The following is a 17,587-nucleotide window of genomic DNA, read 5'->3' on the forward strand; positions in this document are numbered from 1 at the left end:
GTCTCCTGCCTGGCTCGGGGTGGGGGGGTCTGCTTGGGACCTGAAGCCCTCTCTGAGTCTGCAGCCCCATGAGTGCTTAAACCAGTGTTGCTTGGTGTCCTGGAAGCCTGAGCATCCCGGTGCTGCTGGCAGAGGAGAAACCATCTCACCTGGTCCATGTGGGCTTCAGTCGAGGTCAGGCATTGACAGGAAAATAGGATTAACTGGAGGAAGGTTATTAGACAAAATCCATGCAATTTGTCTAATCGGAGGTGCTTATTTAACCCAGTAAGGAGATTATTTGGAAATATCATTCTGACTTGACACTGACCCACTAATAGAGACTCATGGCAGCTTTGCACAGCTCGAACAGGAACCAGAGACCTTTGGCAGGGGCAGAAGCTCTCCTGGGAAGTGGTGCAGACAAGATGCAGGGTTTGCTGGCAGCAGAGCTCTGCCTGCTACCTACTCCCAACTCCAGTCCTCAACAGCAAGGGGTGCAGTGCCATTGTGTCCCCTTAAAGAAGGAGCTAAAGAAACCAGGAAGGCAGCCAGAAAATGAAACTAAATTAAATAAGATGAGAGGGAATGAAATTAAATGAAAACCTCTTTCCCAGTGCCCGGCCTTGCCAGGGCTCAAGGCACAGCCATGCCCTTCAGGGTGCCTGTCCCCCTGCAGACAGAGCCCCTGCAGCTCCCAGGGAGGAGATTAAGGGGAGTGAAAAGCTGTGTCTGGCTCCCTGCGCAGGGGGATCTCTGTCTCGGCACCAGATGGCATTAATAGCATTATTCTGCATGGCTTGTGGATACCCACGTGTGCACACACACCCACACAGCCCTGTGCACCCCAAGCCACGGGTCAGGGACATTGTCAGGGTGCTCAGCAGCTGGGGGTGACATTTGCAGGCCAGGCTGGTATCAGAGCTGACCAGCGAGCAGCTTAGCTACGTGCCCCTCCAGGATGGAGCCAGGAGCAGGGGAAAGGCACAAGCACATCCAGTGATGAGTGGGAAGTGTGACCTGTCTGTGCTGAGATGTTCATCTTCACCCCTGAACCCAGCAGCCTCACAGGATTTCTCTTGCAGCCCCTTGAGCCATTAATCCTCCCCAAGTAAACCTTTCCTGTGAAAGAAAAGGGATTGGGTAAATAATACAGTGGACAACTGGAGCATCCTTTCCTCTGGGCAGACTTCCAGTTCCAAACAGCTCCCCCTTGGCACTGGCCATTCCCTGTTTGCTTCACCAGTCTCTGGACAGGCAGGTAGGAGGGAGAGGGGCTGTGCTTTGGCCAGATCTTGTGCTTAATCCAGGACTGAATGTAGGAGATGAGGAACCCTGGCAGGAGCAGAAGCAGCAGCCAGGGTGCTCAGTTCGCCCAGTCTCCCAGCACTGCCAGGGACACATGTGGCCTGGGAGGAAATGTGAATGCAAAATGTCTCCTCATTAGTTAAAACAGGAGAGCAGCAAATGGTGACTAATGGAGCCAAAGAGGAACACTTGATGTGGAGAGATGGGGCCTGGCTGGCGGGGTGCCAGCCACACGCCTCGTTCTCCCTTTGTTCTGCTCCCGAAAAGGCAGTGCATCCATCAACAGCAACATGTCTGCCAAAACAGCAGCGCTCCACGGCCTTATATTATCCTCCCAACCTAAGTAAATAGTATTTCAGCCCTCATTTCCATGTTCCACATGCCCCAAAGCAGCACTTATCAGGAAAGAACTGCTCGCAGTAAGATGGACGGCTGCCCCAGAGCCAGGCCAGGCTTGAGAGCCCGGGATGCTGAAATACTGCCCAGTGTCACGGGAGAAACTGCCACGAGTGTCCTCAGATTGTGCTCCCAAGCCACTTGGGCAGCTGAGAATCCTCGTGGTACCCGTGTGTCGGGATGATGGAGCCGGTCGGGACGGATCCGGCAGCAGCTCAGCCAGGCTTCCCGCCCGCCCTGAACACGACACTAGGGGGAAGCAAAAATCCAGCTTCCTGCTCGGGAAGAGTTTTTCCTTAGTCCCGGAGCATCCCGGCTTCCCGCGCCGGCAGCAAGCCGCGACGCTGGGCACGAGGTCCCGCTTGGCCCTGGGGGACCTGGAGCCCTTCTCCAGCTCTTTATGGACACGCAGCGCCAGTCACCCACTGGGCCCATTTTGGGACACCTTGATCTGCCGGAATCTGCCTGGCCACAGGTTTGCCAGCACCCTTGACCCGGCCCCTCGCCAGCGTCGGGGCATTTACGCCACGTGGTCAGCCGCTCGCTCCGCGCTGCCACTGGGGAAACTGAGGCACTGAGCGGGGTGGCAGTAAGGTTGGGGGACGTTTGCCCCCTCGGGTACAGGGCCAGTCTTGGGGGTGCCGTGGAGGGGCGCAGGGGGCAGGCGAGCCCGCCCTGCCCCAGGTGCAGCTCCCGTACTCAGCCCCAGCTGCTCCCCAGCCCCTCGTTTCCTGTGCGGAGGGGCAGGTGGGGTCGGGCAGGCAGCATGGCGGCCCCATAGCCCATAAGAAGGGGTCGCGGCGGGCCGGCTGGGCACCCCGGAGAGGTGCTGCGAGGTTAAGCCCGTGGCCGCGTGGGAAGGAAGCGCTCTGTGGCGACCGGATGGTGCCGGTAAGTAGCCCTGCTGGGATAATGGCTGCGGCCTCCGGGGACCTTGTCCGGGGGGGCGGCCGAGGGCACGGTGCCGAGTGGGAGATGGGGAGTGCCCCGGCAGGAGGCACTGGAGTTGGGGGGCTGCCGGGACCCCCATTTGGGCCGTTTGCCCCAGGGCGCCTCGGCGTGCTTGGATGGGAGGCGTTTTCCTGCGTGTTAGTGTAAAATAAAGCGTTTCCCCTGTCCTTAGGGAAAAGCAGCTGGCTGGCTGCGTGGTGCAGGAGCACGGGGGACCCCCGTAACCCCCGGAGCTCGGGTGGGAGGCCTGGAGCTCCTGCCTGGAGCCAGGATAAATGCCGGGGTGGGTTGGTGAGCGGAGGCAGCCTGGGTTAGTGGGGTGTGCTGTGTTATTTGTGGGAAAGACCCTGCTGTAGGGGAGGGTCCCGCCTCTCCAAGAGGGAGGGCTGTTGAGCCTCAGAACTGTGCCTTTGAGTTTGCTACTGTAATGTCTCCTCTGGTTTTTTGGTGGTGTTTGGGCCAGGGAAATAGTTCTTTGTTACGAACTTAACCTGTGCAGCTGGGTGTGCTGCTGGCTCTAGGAGGTTGCTGACTCCCTGAGAACAGGTCAGTGGCTGCAGGGAGTGGGAGATGTGGTTCTCCCAGAGTGCCAGGGTTGGCCTCACTTCTTGGGAGCTTCCTCTCTGGTGCCAAGTGCAGGTCAGTGCTGCCCGAATGCTTAATGTGATGATCCCAGCTGTGTGAAGCTCCAGACACAGATCCAGTGAGCTGATGGGATGGATGCTAGCAGGGTACCAGCTGCCTGAGCTCATGCAAAGGAGGTGCACAAATGCCTCCTGTGCATGTCCAAATGTTGGATGGCTGATGTTCCTGGGTAGGAGCCAAGTTGCAGGTGTGGGCTGGCAGGAGTCAGCACCAGAGGGTGCCTGGCTGCCTGACTGCCACTGCCAGACCAGCACGTCTGGGCATGGAAGGCTGACAAATGGCCTGGGCTGAGCAATCCATGGGGGAGGAAAAGGGGCTGCAGTGAACAGCACAAACAGGTCAGAGGCTTGCTGTGGCTCCCTGAGTGTGAGCCAGAGCTGGTGATGCACCGCCTGTAGTTGTTTTCTTCTCGTGTGCTGCTTCCACAGAGGTTAGTGCTCTGTGTGGAGGCTGTGTCCCTGTGCTGGGGATGATGAGGAAACTTGCTGGAGATGCTGAACAGCTAAGGGAGCTACAAATGAACCTGTGAGTAGCATTTACTCGCCCTGCACGCATGCCTCAAATGGAGATCTGGGGGGCCCTGTGGGTGCTGTGCCAGGGAGTGTCCCGCCAGCCACCCCACTCCCTCCTGCCAGCCCTTAACCCCCCGATTTATTTGCTGCTGAGTGTAGGAGGGCAGAAACCATCAAGAGTCCAGCACACTGTGTGCCGGGCAGCGAAATAGTGTAGCATTTTCGTGTCTGGAGCATTTCTGTTAGCAGGCTGGCTGGTGCTGCCATCCTGCAGCAGCTGCTCGAGAGGAGGGGGACAGATCCTGGCATGTGTCTGGGGGTCCCCAGAGCCTGGGATTTGCTGGTTACCTTGGGTATGGGCCTGAATACAAATTTCCTTGCTAAGTATCAGCTAACATCTGTACAGGGACGTAGGTGGCAGTTGAAATGCACCTCGATTCCTACAGGGATGCGTGGGCGCTGGGTGTGCAGCAGCTGCTGCTCCGTCGCCTCTCGGGATGCCGGTGGCACGGCCCGGGGTGTAAGCGAGCCAGCAGCCAGCAACGGGGGGTTTGGTGGGGGATGGGGGACAGGGGTGGGAGGGCTGTGTGCTGGGGACACCCACGCACCGTGACAGAGCTGGAAGAGGCGGCCTGGGAACCGGCTGAGCAGGCGGTGGTGATGGAGCTCGGCAGCACCAAGGCAGGGGAAGCAACATCCTTGGAGAGGGAGGAGGAGGAAAGGCCATAGATTTCCACCAGATCTAAACAGTGCATTTTTAAAAATCAGCACATGATGTGATGGGTTTTGTTGTTGGGTTTTTTTGTTTGTTTGTTTTTTGTTGGTGGTGGGTTTTTTTTCCCCACTCATTATGTTGTTGGAAATTGGAATGCTTCAGTCTTTCTTTCTGTTTATTTTCTAACAAATTGGGATTGGAAAGGCTGTTTTGGAAAGCAAAGAAAACCTGCTATAATCACTTGAAGAAAAGACATTCTGAACTGCTCTAATGGTCCAGACAAATTAGCTTTGCTGCGACTAAGTCTTGGGGAGTAAGATCTTAGGCTCGAATTAAGCCTGAGATAAATAACACCCCGAAGTGAAGCATTAGCTAGTATTTATTTGCTATTTGCTGGATAGAAGGGGATGCATGTGTAATGAAGACTGCCAGGCCCTGTTCTGCTTATGTCCCCTGACAGGGTAGCAGCACAGTTTGGGGCTGTTTGTGTTGTCAAGACCAGATTTCTGTCCTCAGGCTGCTGAAGGTGTCCAGGAGGAGGAAAGCTGCTAGTGGCACCTCTTAGGTGGCTGTGGCACGCTACTGCGGCCAGGACACGGCTTACCCAGGGGACAATCCGCCTTGCTGCGGGAGATGGAGGTGTGGGGGAAGTGGTGGCTGAGCTCCAGCCTCCCCCGAGCTGGAAGCTCGGCTTTATGGAGTGTGTCCGGCACAGTCCGGCTGGCGCTGACCCCCGGGGGGCACCTGCGGACAGCCGCGGATGTTTGCCCAGGTGCGAGCCCACCGGGCTGGGGGAGGGTGCAGTGGGGAGCTCACCCCCGAGAGGAGAAAGTGTGGGGTAAGAGGAGCACCCCGGGCAGGGCATCCCGGTTCGGCGGGGGCTGTGGGGCGGGGAGTGCGCGGGAGCCCGGCCCACCCTCCCGACGCCACTCGCCGGGAGAAGGGAGGAGGGAGGAGGAGGAGGAGGAGCGGCTGCGAGCTGGGCTCTGGGCACCTCGGCCGGGCTGGCAGCGCGGCACCCGGGGCACCGCACGGCACCGCACCGCCCGCAATTGCGCCGCAGCCCGGGGCCGCAGGTGCTCTTTATGGCATGTGGCTGGTAACTTTTTTCCTGCTGTACTCTTTGCGGAAAGGTAGGTCGCCCCGGGGGCGGCGGGCGAAGCTCCGGGAACCGGGCGGGGGGCGTCGGGCGTCGGGCTCTCTCTGCCGTCGAGCGGTGCCCGGCCGGGCTTTCCGGGCTGCTGGAGTCTGGGGCACCGGCTGGTTACGAGCCCCTCGAAGGAAGCCGGCTGCGGGATGTGGTACGATCCCCCGGAGCTGCCGACCTCGGGGCTGCGGGGTTTTGGTGCGCTCCTGCGGGGGGTCAACCTCGGGGCTCCGGTCGCAGCCTTCGGGGCGCCCTCCCGGGCTGCGGGGCTCCGGGTGAGTCCCTCTGGGGGAGCCGTGACGGAGCTTACGAGGTCTGGGTGCGTGCTGTCGGGCTGTCGGAGCGCCCGCTCCGGGGTGCCCGGAGCTCTGCGGGGCTCCGGGAGCGCTCCGTGTGGAGCGGGGCCGGGTCGGAGCCATCCCGCAGCCGCTCCCCGGGGCCGGCGGGTGAAGCACCGCACTGAGCAGCCTCTGATTCGGGACCGGGGCTAGAGCGGCACTGCCGAGACCTGCGCTCCCCGTCCCTACTTGCCGGGATGACTTAGAGCCGGAATGGGCTAATCCCATAAAACGGAATAAATCCAGCGATGCTTTAACCATCGCATCCTTCCCTCCAGGAGTGCTGTATGAAGTGTAACCCAGCGGCTTGGTATAAATCAGACTGTGGGGGTTGGGGGAAAAATGAAACAAGCCTGTCAAGGAGATGCACATTTGAAGATCAGAGATTAATTTGAAGTTTGAGATTAAGTGAATGCTGCCTGAATATATAGAGGTAATACTCTAAAGCGAGTCTCTGCTATAGATGCAATTTACAACAAGCCAAAGGGCTGCCCACAACACTGGTAGTTCAATCACAGAGCATTTGGTACAGCGATCAATCGATGTTACATAAAGGAATTGCCTGTTTCCGATTCTGCGGGAATTTTTGATGATGTTTCTGTAATAAATTGCCTCTTTGCACATGACCTGATCTGCAGATGTGGTGATGGAAGTGCCCACCTTTTGGGAAATTGTCTGCTTGGAGGATGTCAAATGACATTTGCCCTAATTGTCTTTTTGACATTTGCGAACGGCAAGGGGCAAATTTTAGGAAATGAGGAAAGTGGAAGGAAGGGGAGAGAGCTGCCTCCTTTCATAAGACTTCTCCTGCTGCCTATTACATTACCCATTTTTCTGAATGTTAATCTGATGAAAAATATTTACTGAGGCTCTATAGGGCATCCTGTCCAGTTGTGTGGTGGTGATCAATTATTCCATCAATTATTAATTATGGAATCGCTGCTTTATTCAAGCTGGAGAAAAGCTGCATTTGGGAGCTTTACCCAAAATCGCTATTGTGTTTGGGATCTGCTCAGCTGAACGTGCCAGCATCTGCTTTGCTTACATTTGCATTTTTTACTGTGCTAAAAGGAAAAAACCAAAACTGAAAACGAATAAGTGTCGAGGACGCTACAATTTTTTCCCCCCAATAGTCAAAATAATGGAGCTGCATTGGGTTTGTTGCTTTTGCATGTCTTCACCCCCAGCTTCTTGGAAAAGGGATCTCTTCCCACAGAGCTATCTCTTCCGAGAAGAGCAAATTAAAAGCCTCCATTAGCACAACTCCTTGTGGCCTCGTTTTCTCTTTTTTTAAGAAATAAAATGTATCTTCAGTGTTGAACAGTCTCAGTGATGGAAAGTGTTAAAGTGAAATGGTTCCAAAGAGAAGATGGCAATACAATAGGAGTTTCATTATAATAATAGGATAAAAAAAAATGAATTGCTTAATGCATGATAAACCTTTCAGATACTTAATATTTCTGGGCATTGAAGCACATCCTTTTAATGTGTTCCTGCAGTGGAACAAGAGCTCAAGTAGAGACTGAAAGCAAATAAACATTTTATCCAAGGGACCACTGAAGTTTAGAAATCCCTCGATGGGCTGTAGCTGCTTCTTTCTCCTCTGCTTAGGAAATAAACAGAAATAGGTGGTTGGCAAGTGCAGGAGCGGGGAGTTGAGCAGAAGGACGGTCTGGCAGCGCGAGTGAGAGCAGCCAGGCAGAGGAGGAGGGGAGGTGAGTGGTGAGCGGTGTGATGAAGAGCATACCGGTCAAAATTGAGAGGCTTGGGGCTGGGAAAACATCTCTGGCCTGGGAGATCCCTCAGCTGCCTGATTTATATTGGCATTATATTTACATTATATCCCTGGATTGGGTGCAGCGAACTATGCCGCTTGTGGGTTTTAATCTCTTTCCCCATCTCGCCCCCCCCCCAGCGTGGCACAGAGCTCGTTTGTCTCTGAAATGAAACATGGAAACCTCATTAAACACATGGAGGAGAAGCCCGCAGTGCTGAACTCCTCGCCATGCCCCGTGTTTGTTCATCCTGCATCCAGCCAAAATTTCCCGGCACAGGGAGCCGCGGTGGCCACTTGCCCAGAGCCCTTACCTGCACGTGGGGTGGGCTTAGGGCTGCTCCTGCCTTGGGCTGTGGAAATTGATAGAGGCAGCCCTGATATTTGCTGGTGTGGTTGCTCTCCAGAGGAACTGTGCCAGGGTGCCAGGGATGTTCTTGGGGCTGCTGGGGTGGGGGGCTCAAGCCCTGCACTCGGCCCAGCTGATGCTGGAGTGGGGGGCCAGGCAGTGCTCCATCCTCCTTCCAGGCAGCTGAGCAGCAAGGATGGAACTGGAAGCGTCTTCTTTTGTGGCAGGAATTCTCCTGACACGGCAGCATGCAGGTTCTGAGCCATGCCTTGGGTCATGGGAACTTCTGTCACCCCCTAAATAAGCAGATTGGTAATAAATCCGAGTTCTGAGGAGGACATGAAGGAGGAAGGTTTTTGGTTGCTGCAGTCGTTGCACCGCGTGCTTCTCTGAGAGGCTCATGCAGTGGCAGGTTTGGGTGCAGAGGCTTTCTTGTCTTTGAAACCGAGATGGTAGCCAGCCCCGTGGTTTTGCATAATCATGGTTTGGTGAGTTACCCTCTCCCTGCTTGTAGATCCTGGAGAAATAAACCCCTCCACATCCAATCTGCGTATCGCCGCCATCAGCTGCCAGCAGAGCTGTACCAAATATTTAGGAAAAGCATTTCCTGACGCTTGCTGCTTGCCCCAGCTGCTGCCTCTTGGAAAGGGCTGTCTCGGCTCCTCTCCAGGAGGGAAGGGGGCAGGCACAGCTTGGGGGGGAAGGAGAAGGCAAAAGAGGGTTCAGAACTGGCTCCGTTGATCCGTTCCCCTCATTTTTCCTCCCTGTCAGCCCTGTGGTGGGATCCTCATCTCTGCCTGGGGACACGGGCATGAGGGCTGTGGTGTGCATGATGGCAGAGACCCCAGCCTCCCCCGGGGGGGGGCACCTTGCTGTCACCTGGCTCAGCATTGTCACCAGATGTCCCCTTGGGACTCAGCTGCAGCTCCTCAGACTTGGTGTTCCGCATGGCTGCGGTGTGTCGGTGGCTGCTGGGGGGGAGAGGCCGTTGCCTGTGGTCCCTGTGCTTGTTCCTCATCCCCAGGAGTAGTGGGGTCTGGGGGAACTGGGGCAGGCTGGGGGGCTCATTGATGAGGCAGAGATGGGGATGTCCAGCTGAGGGCCAGCACAGAAAATGGGGTGGTGAGACCCGTACCTCCATCAGACTGAGGTGGGAGGTTCAGGGGCCGGGCACATAAGTGGGGAGAGGTTTGGTTTTCTTCCCAAGCAAGGGTTACAGCCTCAGCCTGGGTGCTGGCGTAATAGCTGGAGGTGGTTCAGGCCTTCATTTCCATGCAGATGCATTAAGGAGCCAGTGGTGTGTTTGAATGGTGCTCTAACCCTTCAGGCTGAGCAACCACCAGGGTGGGCTGGCACCCTGCCTGGCTGTGCCCCGGGCAGGGTCCCTGTGCCTCTTGGGCTCTGCTCCAATGGGTACCAACCTTATGTGCTCCTCACCTCATCCCAATCACTGCTCTCCTTGTCCCTGCTGTGGTGCTGGGGGTGTCACTTCTCACTCTGACAGCTCCAAGGTCACTCCCCAAGTTAGGAAAAAGGCTGTTAAAAGCCTCCTGAAGATGAGGGCTGGAAGGAAGCTGGGACCAGGGAAGGCCACAGGATGCTCCAGCGTTAGGGATGTGCAGGTGGTGTGTGATGGAGTCACAGCCGTGTCATACGGCAGGAGGGAGGAATGATTAGGACTTGCCACCTACCTGGAATTCCCACCCCACAGTGCATGCCAGGCTCTGGTTCGCTTTCTCCTTGAACAGGGCAGGTGTCAAACACCCTTAATGAGGATAATAAATGAGTGGTGAGGTGGTGATTAGCCTGCTGTTCTTCATAGCATCTCTGCAGCCCGATATGGCTGGTGACTGGAGGTGCCTGGTGGCTCCTGTGGGTGGGCTTTGGGCTGAGGGGGTCCCTGGGCAGCATCTTTCCTCAGGGGGATGCTGAGGTGGGCTTTGGGCCATCAGACCACCAAGCCTAAGAGGGAGATCCTGGGAAAGGTGCTGCCAGTGCAGTGTTCCACTTCCCAGGAGAGGACAGGCTGTTCCTGGTGAGGTGTGGAGGACAGGAGGCTGCCACCCCCAGAAATAAGACAGCTCGGTGGCAGCTCTTGGGGACACTTCATGGCCTTGCAAAGGAGCACGTGGGGTGCAACGTGGAGCAGGGCTGTACTTGGGCTTCCTGTGCCACGGGAGGCAGGGGAGTTTGGCAAGTCCAGCCATGGAGACTGATAAACATTGCGAGGGGAAGGTGGCAAAGTGTCTCGCTCAGATAGAGATATTAATATTTCAGTACCTCTAGGTTGTAATTTACTACAATTTAAGAAGATTGCTCTCTCCTAACTTGAAATGCACACCTTTCAGAGTGAGCTTGCCTGTGCCTGGCTGGGCATTGCGTGGCTCCAGCTGCTGGCAGGCTGCTCTCCATGCTCGGGGCCGTGCGCCTGCGTCGCATCCTCTTCCCTGGCAGAATCTGTTCTGTTTTGACTCCTCCAGCCTCCTCTTTTCAGGTTCATGAGAATTAATGCCCTCGATATTTAGGTTAGGGTCAGCACATCTGACCAGATGTGAGCAGTGATTTCTGGTTTAAAAATATTGCGGTGCTATTTCTAAATTTTTAATCTCTCCGGGTGATTTGGAGACAGTTTTATGAAACATGGAATTAGGAGTGTGCTCAATGCTAAATGGTAAAGGAGATTATGCGGATTTAACTCTATGCGTCTGTCACACTACTATTGCCAATCCCATAACCCCCATTTTCTATTGAAAATCCGTTTCTCCCTTTGACCTGAAAAAGCTTTATGGGCAATCTGAATTTCTCTGTTTATGAGGTATTTTTCCACTCTTTCTCCCAGCCCCTCACCCACCTCCCAACCTCTAAGGGGGCCTCCAGGCTGTGGGTGCTCTCCAGTCCGAATGAGAGCAGGAACCTTCTCAAGCCATGGTCTGGGCTGGAGAAGTTGGATGGAGCCGGGTGGATGCCGGGGTACTGATCACAGCTGGATGCTCTTGGGTGAGGAAGGGTGGCTTTTGCTGTGCTCCTTGCCACGCTGTGTGCCCTGGCTCCAGCCATCTTCTGCTCTGCTCGGGTGGCAGGCGTTGCCACAAACAGCTCTGCTGCTGGCACGCTTTGTCTCCCTTCCCCTGCCCGCAAACGCACACTTGTCTCTTCCACGTGTTTGGGAGACACACCGTGCTGCTCCGGCGAAGGGAAATGCTGATTCATGCCGACAAACCAGGCTGGAGGTGTCACACAATGACACCTGCAGGGCCGTGTGGTGGCCCCATGGCTCTGTGAAGCCTGGCAGCGTGGCGTGGGGGCTCGCCGGAGCCCTCTGCTCCATCCTTCTGCTGGTGCTTGGCAGGGAAGGAGAAGCACGTGGCTTTGTCTGCTTCTCCCAGTGCACGGACCCAGGGAATGGGACCCAGTGGTGCCGGGGAAAGGGATGAAGATGTCTATAGGCATATAGCCTATAGAAGATGCCTATAGATGACCTGTAGGTCCCTTGTTCCATGCGTGGTGGCAGTGCTGGCCCTTGCCAGACAGCTCATCCCTTGGGTGGATGGGTGTGCTGGACAGCTCTGGCAGGCAGTGCAGGTCCCTGCCATGGGACAGCAGAGCTCAGCAGAGGCAGAGGAGAGAACTTTGTCGTTTTGGGTGACAATTTGATGCAGAGCATGTGGAGAAGGAGAGCCTGTGATTTCATGGCTGCTGGGAGAGGCATGAGGCTGCCCATCCAGCTGTGAGAAGGATGGGGAGGACTCTGCTCTGGGAAGGGCTGAGGTGTGCTGGGGATGGTCCGGTTGGGGATGGTGTGGAGCAGGCTGGCACGGTGCTGGAGGCAGCTTTGTGTGGCCAGTCCTCCAGAGGGCCACCACGGCACTGCGAGGCAGTCCAGATGGCTGAGGCTTTCCTTCTGACCCCTGCTCCCAACCCCTCCTCCCCAGGGCAGGGAATCGAGGCCGTGGAGGGTCCCCCGTGACGGGCTGTGAGCCGGCGGCACGGCAGTGATCTGCTCATCGGCCGCGCCAGCGGTGCTCTCAGCCGGAGCTATTAATACACCCGCCCAGGGCCGCGCTGCATCCCCTCCTTCCGCCCACTCGGAGAGAGCACAGCTAAAAAAAGCAAACGGCTCGGAGTGACTGGGGCCTCCTCGTCCTTATTTATAGGCAATCTTGCTTGCTTTGGTTGAGAAGGGGGAGCTCGTGGTCCTGGAGAGCGGGAAGGAGAGGCCGGAGGAGTTGGGTGGAGAGGTCCCCTCCCGCCGGGTGTAGAAGGGAAGTGTTTTCCTCCTGGAGCCCAGAGAGCTGTTCCCGGGTGCTGCCCTCAATCCCTGCCTGTCCCAACTCATCGCTCTGGGGATGCGGCTTGGGCTTAGGGGCAGGGGGCACTGGGCTCCCCTGCCTCTGGGAGTGGGGGGCAGCACTGTTCCCACTTTTCCTGCCCTTCTTCTGGGGCTTCTGTAGCGTGTGGGTAGAGGGAAGATCTCTGCCTGGCTGGGGAAGGCTTGCACCGGGTGTGTTGGTGTTGCCAACAGGTGTCTGGCAGCCGGGGGGGTACCGTGGGTCTCCCTCCATGCTTGTGCAGCCCCTCGTTGTCCTGGGGAGGTGCCTGCGGTGCCAGCAGGAGCGCTGGCCTGTGAAGGTGGCCTTGATGCTTCCAGCCCATGCTCTGATTCTCCTCTGCTCTGCTCTGATGTGTGCAGGGCTCAGGGCTGGGCTCTGGGGGGGAAGCTGTGCTGGGGGGCTCGCTGTGCCAGCGGGGATGGGCGAGTTCTTTATTAACGTCCCCCCCCAACCCTTGTGGCCTCTGCTTTCTCCACAGCACATGCTGAAGATGTTGGAACCAGCCTCTACTTTGTGAACGACTCTATCCAGCAGGTCACCTTCTCCAGCACAGTGGGGGTGGTGATCCCCTGCCCAGCAGCAGGGTCACCCAGCGCCGTCCTTCGGTGGTACCTGGCCACAGGTGACGACATCTACGATGTGCCCCACATCAGGCATGTCCATGCCAACGGGACTTTGCAGCTCTACCCCTTCTCGCCATCAGCCTTCAACAGCTTTATCCACGACAACGACTACTTCTGCACGGCGGAGAACTCTGCTGGCAAGATCCGGAGCCCCAATATCCGTGTTAAAGCAGGTAGGAGCTCTCTGCAGGTCCTGGGTTTTGGATGAGGTGCTGGCTTATCTCCCTGGCCTGCTGGCTGGCCTGTTGAGGACACCGTGGTGCAGGATGGTGATGCTGCAGAGCAGAGTTGGGTGTTGCAAGGGGATTGAGGGATGCCGTGCAGGTGGAGGGCAGGGCAGGATGCTCAGAGCCAGCACTGGACCTCGTTGGGCTGGGGGATTCAGGATGTGCAGACTGGGGGGTTCCAGTGAGCGCACAGAGGCCAGGTGTGGCTGCAGCCTTGGGGCAAGAGAGGTCCTCTCCCATGAATTCACCCAACCACATGCCCCTGGAGTCCTTTCACAGCAGCAGGAGGAGCCAGACCACCTCTGCCTGTGATGGGGAGGCTCCCATTGTGACCCCCATCCTCCTCTAGCCTGCCTGTTCCGACCGTAGCATCCAGCCTCAGCGCGCCAAGGCTTATTAAGCAAAGAAAAAGGGAGGAATATGGCAAAGAGCCGATTCCAAAAGCCATTATAGTAAATTATTGACCAGGCTGAGGAGGGCTAATAGCCCAGGAATGGCTTCATTATGTAACCTATTAAAAGTGGGGCTACCAGAGGGAACACGACAGAAGTGACTACAGGGATTTTTATTTTAATACCTTGTACTGCAGAGTAAATTGGTATTAACCCCCTTCTGCAGAGTGAATTATTTACCAGCACTCTCAGGTTACCCATAAACCACAGCTGGGTGGAGGAGGGCCAGCAGCAGATGGGGTGCAGGAGATGCGGGTGTAGAGCCCAGAGCTGCTTCCCCCTCCTGCTGGGGACCTCAGGCTGGGCTCCTTGGGGAGGTTTGGCAAAGCCTGTGGTTGACTCTAGGAGCTAAGCTCTTGCTAATGGGAAGTTTTAGGTTGTGGCTGTACATTTCCCTTGTGGAAATCATCCCTTGGGCAAGGCCAGGAGTGCAGGGCAGTGGTGGTGGCAGCCAGGGTGCAGGAGGCCAGACTGGATGGATGCTCCTCACAGTCTCTGCTGGCCTTTAAAGCCCATAAATAAACCTCCTGCTCCATGTGATTGTGGAGGCTTTGCCTTTCCATGGTGGGCTTCTCCCCATATCGTCACCATGCCACCCCCTCCCCTGGTGCTGTCTTGACCTCTTGCAGCCGAGCAGGGTGCCCTGAAAGCTGAGGAAACCCAGGTGGAAGTGGTGTCACCCTCCCACAGCTCCCCTGCTCGTGTGCTGCGGTGCTGGTGGGTGCTTCCCACCCTGGGAAAACACCTCCCCTTTGTGCTGCTCAGGAGCTCTCTCCTGGGAGCTCTGTTGAGCTGTTTTGTCCTGGCCAAGGGCTGTTTGATGGCAGATTGAATGCATGTATGTCTTGTGACAGCCATGCCCAGGTGCCTGTGTCCTACAAGGCACAGTAAGGAGGCAGCTGCACTCGCTGAGTTTTATGTTTGGAGTTGAGGAGTTGGTGTATGCCTATGTTACTGGGTATGGTGACACCTTTTTGCCTTTCTGAAGAGGCTGGGGTGGACCCAGCTGACCCAGCGAGTGCTGATGGGGGGTTGTGTCATGGGGAGTCCCATGTCACCAGTCCCAGAGATGTGAGGATGTGAGGAACGGGGCTCATCCTGGGGACAGCTCACGGCTCCCACTGTGCCGTGGCTTGGAAATCTGTCAGTCCCTGAAGGAGAGCAGCTGCCCTCCCTGGCAGAGTGGGGAGGTGTTTTGGATGGCAGCAGTTTGTGGCTGGGTGGGCTGGTTTGTTTGGGAAATGTGGGATTACAGCGAAAGGCAGTGTGTTTTCCTCCAGCACTGTCATGCCACCAACCATCTGCTTTTCTCCTCAGTTTTCAGGGAACCGTACACCGTTCGGGTGGAGGACCAAAGGTCGATGCGTGGAAACGTGGCTGTCTTCAAGTGCCTCATCCCCTCTTCAGTGCAGGAATACGTTAGTGTTGTGTCCTGGGAGAAAGACACCGTTTCTATCATCCCAGGTAAGAGAGAAGCTGCTGTTCTCTTGGAAAATCCGAGCTGCTTTGCTGTGCATGGACTTGTGCCGTGGAGACTCAATTTCTGCTGTGTTGCCCGTGCCCAAGCCAAGGCTTTTACTGGTGACCATCTCAGGGCTGGAAAGCACCAGTGTTGGGAGCAGATGTGTTGTGTTCAGGGTCTCCTCGGTGCCGTGGTCGGTGGTTTGTATATCTCTGGGCTCCCAGATGTCTGGTGTGAGTGTGGCAGTGTCTGTGCCCCATCCTGCCTCGAGCTGGTTTGCTTTGGGCATCTGGCAGCTTGAGCCTTTTGTGCTGGCCCTGGAACATGGGACGTGTCCTGCAAAGCAGTGGCTGGAGCCCTGCTGGGACCCAACCTCCTGGGCACGTCTGTGCGGCTTGAGAGGAGCTGTAGTGTGCTGGGACTGCAGGTTCTGGCTCCTGCTGGGCTAGCCGTGGGTTTGGGAGCAGCATGGGGGCTGCAGGCAGGTGCTGAGCACAACAGGGTCCAGCCCTGTGTCCCCATGTCCCCAAGTGACCTCCTGGCTCCCTTCTCAGAGCTGGTATTGATGGCAGCGCTGGCGGCCCCGTGCAGTGTGTGTAAGCTGGTAGTAAAGCAATCAATACTGCTTTCCCTGGGGGGATCTGAGGAGAATTAAAGGATTTTGCCCGAAGTCAGAGCTCTGTGTGTGGTGGTTGCTCACAGCTCAGCCAGTCCCAGGGCTGCTCCAGCCTCAGCCTTGCTCAGTGGGCAGTGCCGTGGGGTTGGAGGGCAGATACCAGCAGGAGCAGGGCAGGAGCACAGGGAGGGATCTGTTCTCATCCCTCTGGCAGGGATGGTTTTGGCTTAAGGATCCAAATGCTTCACCTGGAGGGGTGTCTGGTTCTGTGGTGGTTCTGGCTGGTGCCCCTGGGTGCAGCACAGCCCTGTGGCAAGGGGCAGCAGTGAGCAGGACACTGGTTCCTGGGGTGTCAGGAGGCTCAGTGGGGATGCTCTGCCCACCCAGGTGTGTGCCTGCCAGTGCCCAGGGCATGGGGAGGTCCAGCAGCACCAGAGCCTGTGGTGCTGGTGGCTCGGCGGTGCTGGGGGCTTGGTGGTGCCATGTGGTGCTGGCAGGGCTCTCTGGGAAGGGGGTGATTGTCCCACCACTCCAGATCCTGCAGGATGGAGCAGAGTCTTGACTGCATTCCCTCTTGGCAGACCTGGTTCACTCAGCTCCAGGTTTGTGCACCGAGCATCCCTGCACTCGCGTGATCCTAACCAGACTGGTTCTCAAGTTTGCTGTGGCAGTGGATTTTTTAATATGATGATTTAATTAGAGTGGAACGATTTTAACATTCTAAAGCAATAATTACCCTAAAGACAGAACATATAAATTGTGTTACAGTGCAGAGTCAACACAAGCAAACATGTTTTGCTGTTGGATTACAAATATAGTATCTGCCTGAAGCTTATTTTTTTAAAATGCTCTTGTGTTAGAGCTAAAAGTGGCTTTGCTGTTACCAAAAACATGGTCTTGTCTTGACCTCTGGTGAGTCTCTGCTTGTGTCCTGGTTCTTGGCAAGGGAGGAGGAGGAGGGAGTCCCTGCCATGGGGGAACAGTGTGAGGATTTCTCCCAGCAGTCGCAGGGATGTGCTCTGCCTGTGGGGCCCTGCTTTGGTTTTGGTGTTGAGGGGTGTTATTTGGTTAACTTGGCAACGCTGTAACTTACCCTGGAATCAAAGAGAAATTCTTTATGGAAGGTTATCCCGCACATAAATCATCATCAGCGCAGCTCATTTTTGTTTAATGCCTATCTGTGCTGCAGTCTAAAAATGTGTGTTTAGTGAAGTCAAGGGTTGCAGAGAAATTATAGGGTTTTCAAAAACCCATTTGCTTTGCCGGTGCTCACATCAAAATCATTCTTGCCTTTCCTCCCAGCCTGTCCATCCACACTGGGCAGGATGGTGGCGGATCCTGGGGGCTGTGTGTGAGGCTGTGCTTCACCCCCTGGGCTGGGGTGCCAAATCTGCTGCTATTGATAAATCTTGGTGTGCATTTGAGTTGGGGGAGGATGGTGAGCTGAGCAGAGTGTTTCACAGACCTCCCTCCTGCCTTTTCCGCAGGGAAAGAGGGAGAAGCTCCTGCTACAAACAGGTTTAAGAACTTCAGGTGGAAAAAGGCTTTTTAGAAGTTAATGTTTTTGATGTGCTGTCTCCAGGCTGGGAGCGTGCTGAGTTACTTGAGCAAGTTGGGTGTTAACTTGGGAGCACCAAGCATTTGTTGTCAGGGGTGGCTCTCTGTGGTGTCCCTGGGGAACCAAAGCCCTGGTGGGTGTAACCAGCATCAAGGGCAGGTGACAGTGTCCATTGTCCCCTCTTGCCCAGCCTGTCAGAGCTCT

General features: G+C 56.2%; 1 protein-coding gene across 1 annotated transcript in view; it reads left to right on the top strand.

Moving 5' to 3' along the window:
* The first annotated feature begins 5,593 nt into the window (after nt 1-5,593).
* Nucleotides 5,594-17,587, top strand: part of DSCAML1 (DS cell adhesion molecule like 1) — a 77,663-nt gene continuing 65,669 nt past the window's right edge. The window contains exons 1-3 of the mRNA XM_030464790.1: nt 5,594-5,639; nt 12,924-13,241; nt 15,065-15,211. Of these exons, the coding sequence (XP_030320650.1) occupies nt 5,597-5,639; nt 12,924-13,241; nt 15,065-15,211 (508 nt within the window). The 5' untranslated portion in view covers nt 5,594-5,596. The remainder of the gene's footprint in view (nt 5,640-12,923; nt 13,242-15,064; nt 15,212-17,587) is intronic.

This window comes from Calypte anna, chromosome 24, assembly GCF_003957555.1.
Source record: "Calypte anna isolate BGI_N300 chromosome 24, bCalAnn1_v1.p, whole genome shotgun sequence".
Taxonomy (NCBI): domain Eukaryota; kingdom Metazoa; phylum Chordata; class Aves; order Apodiformes; family Trochilidae; genus Calypte; species Calypte anna.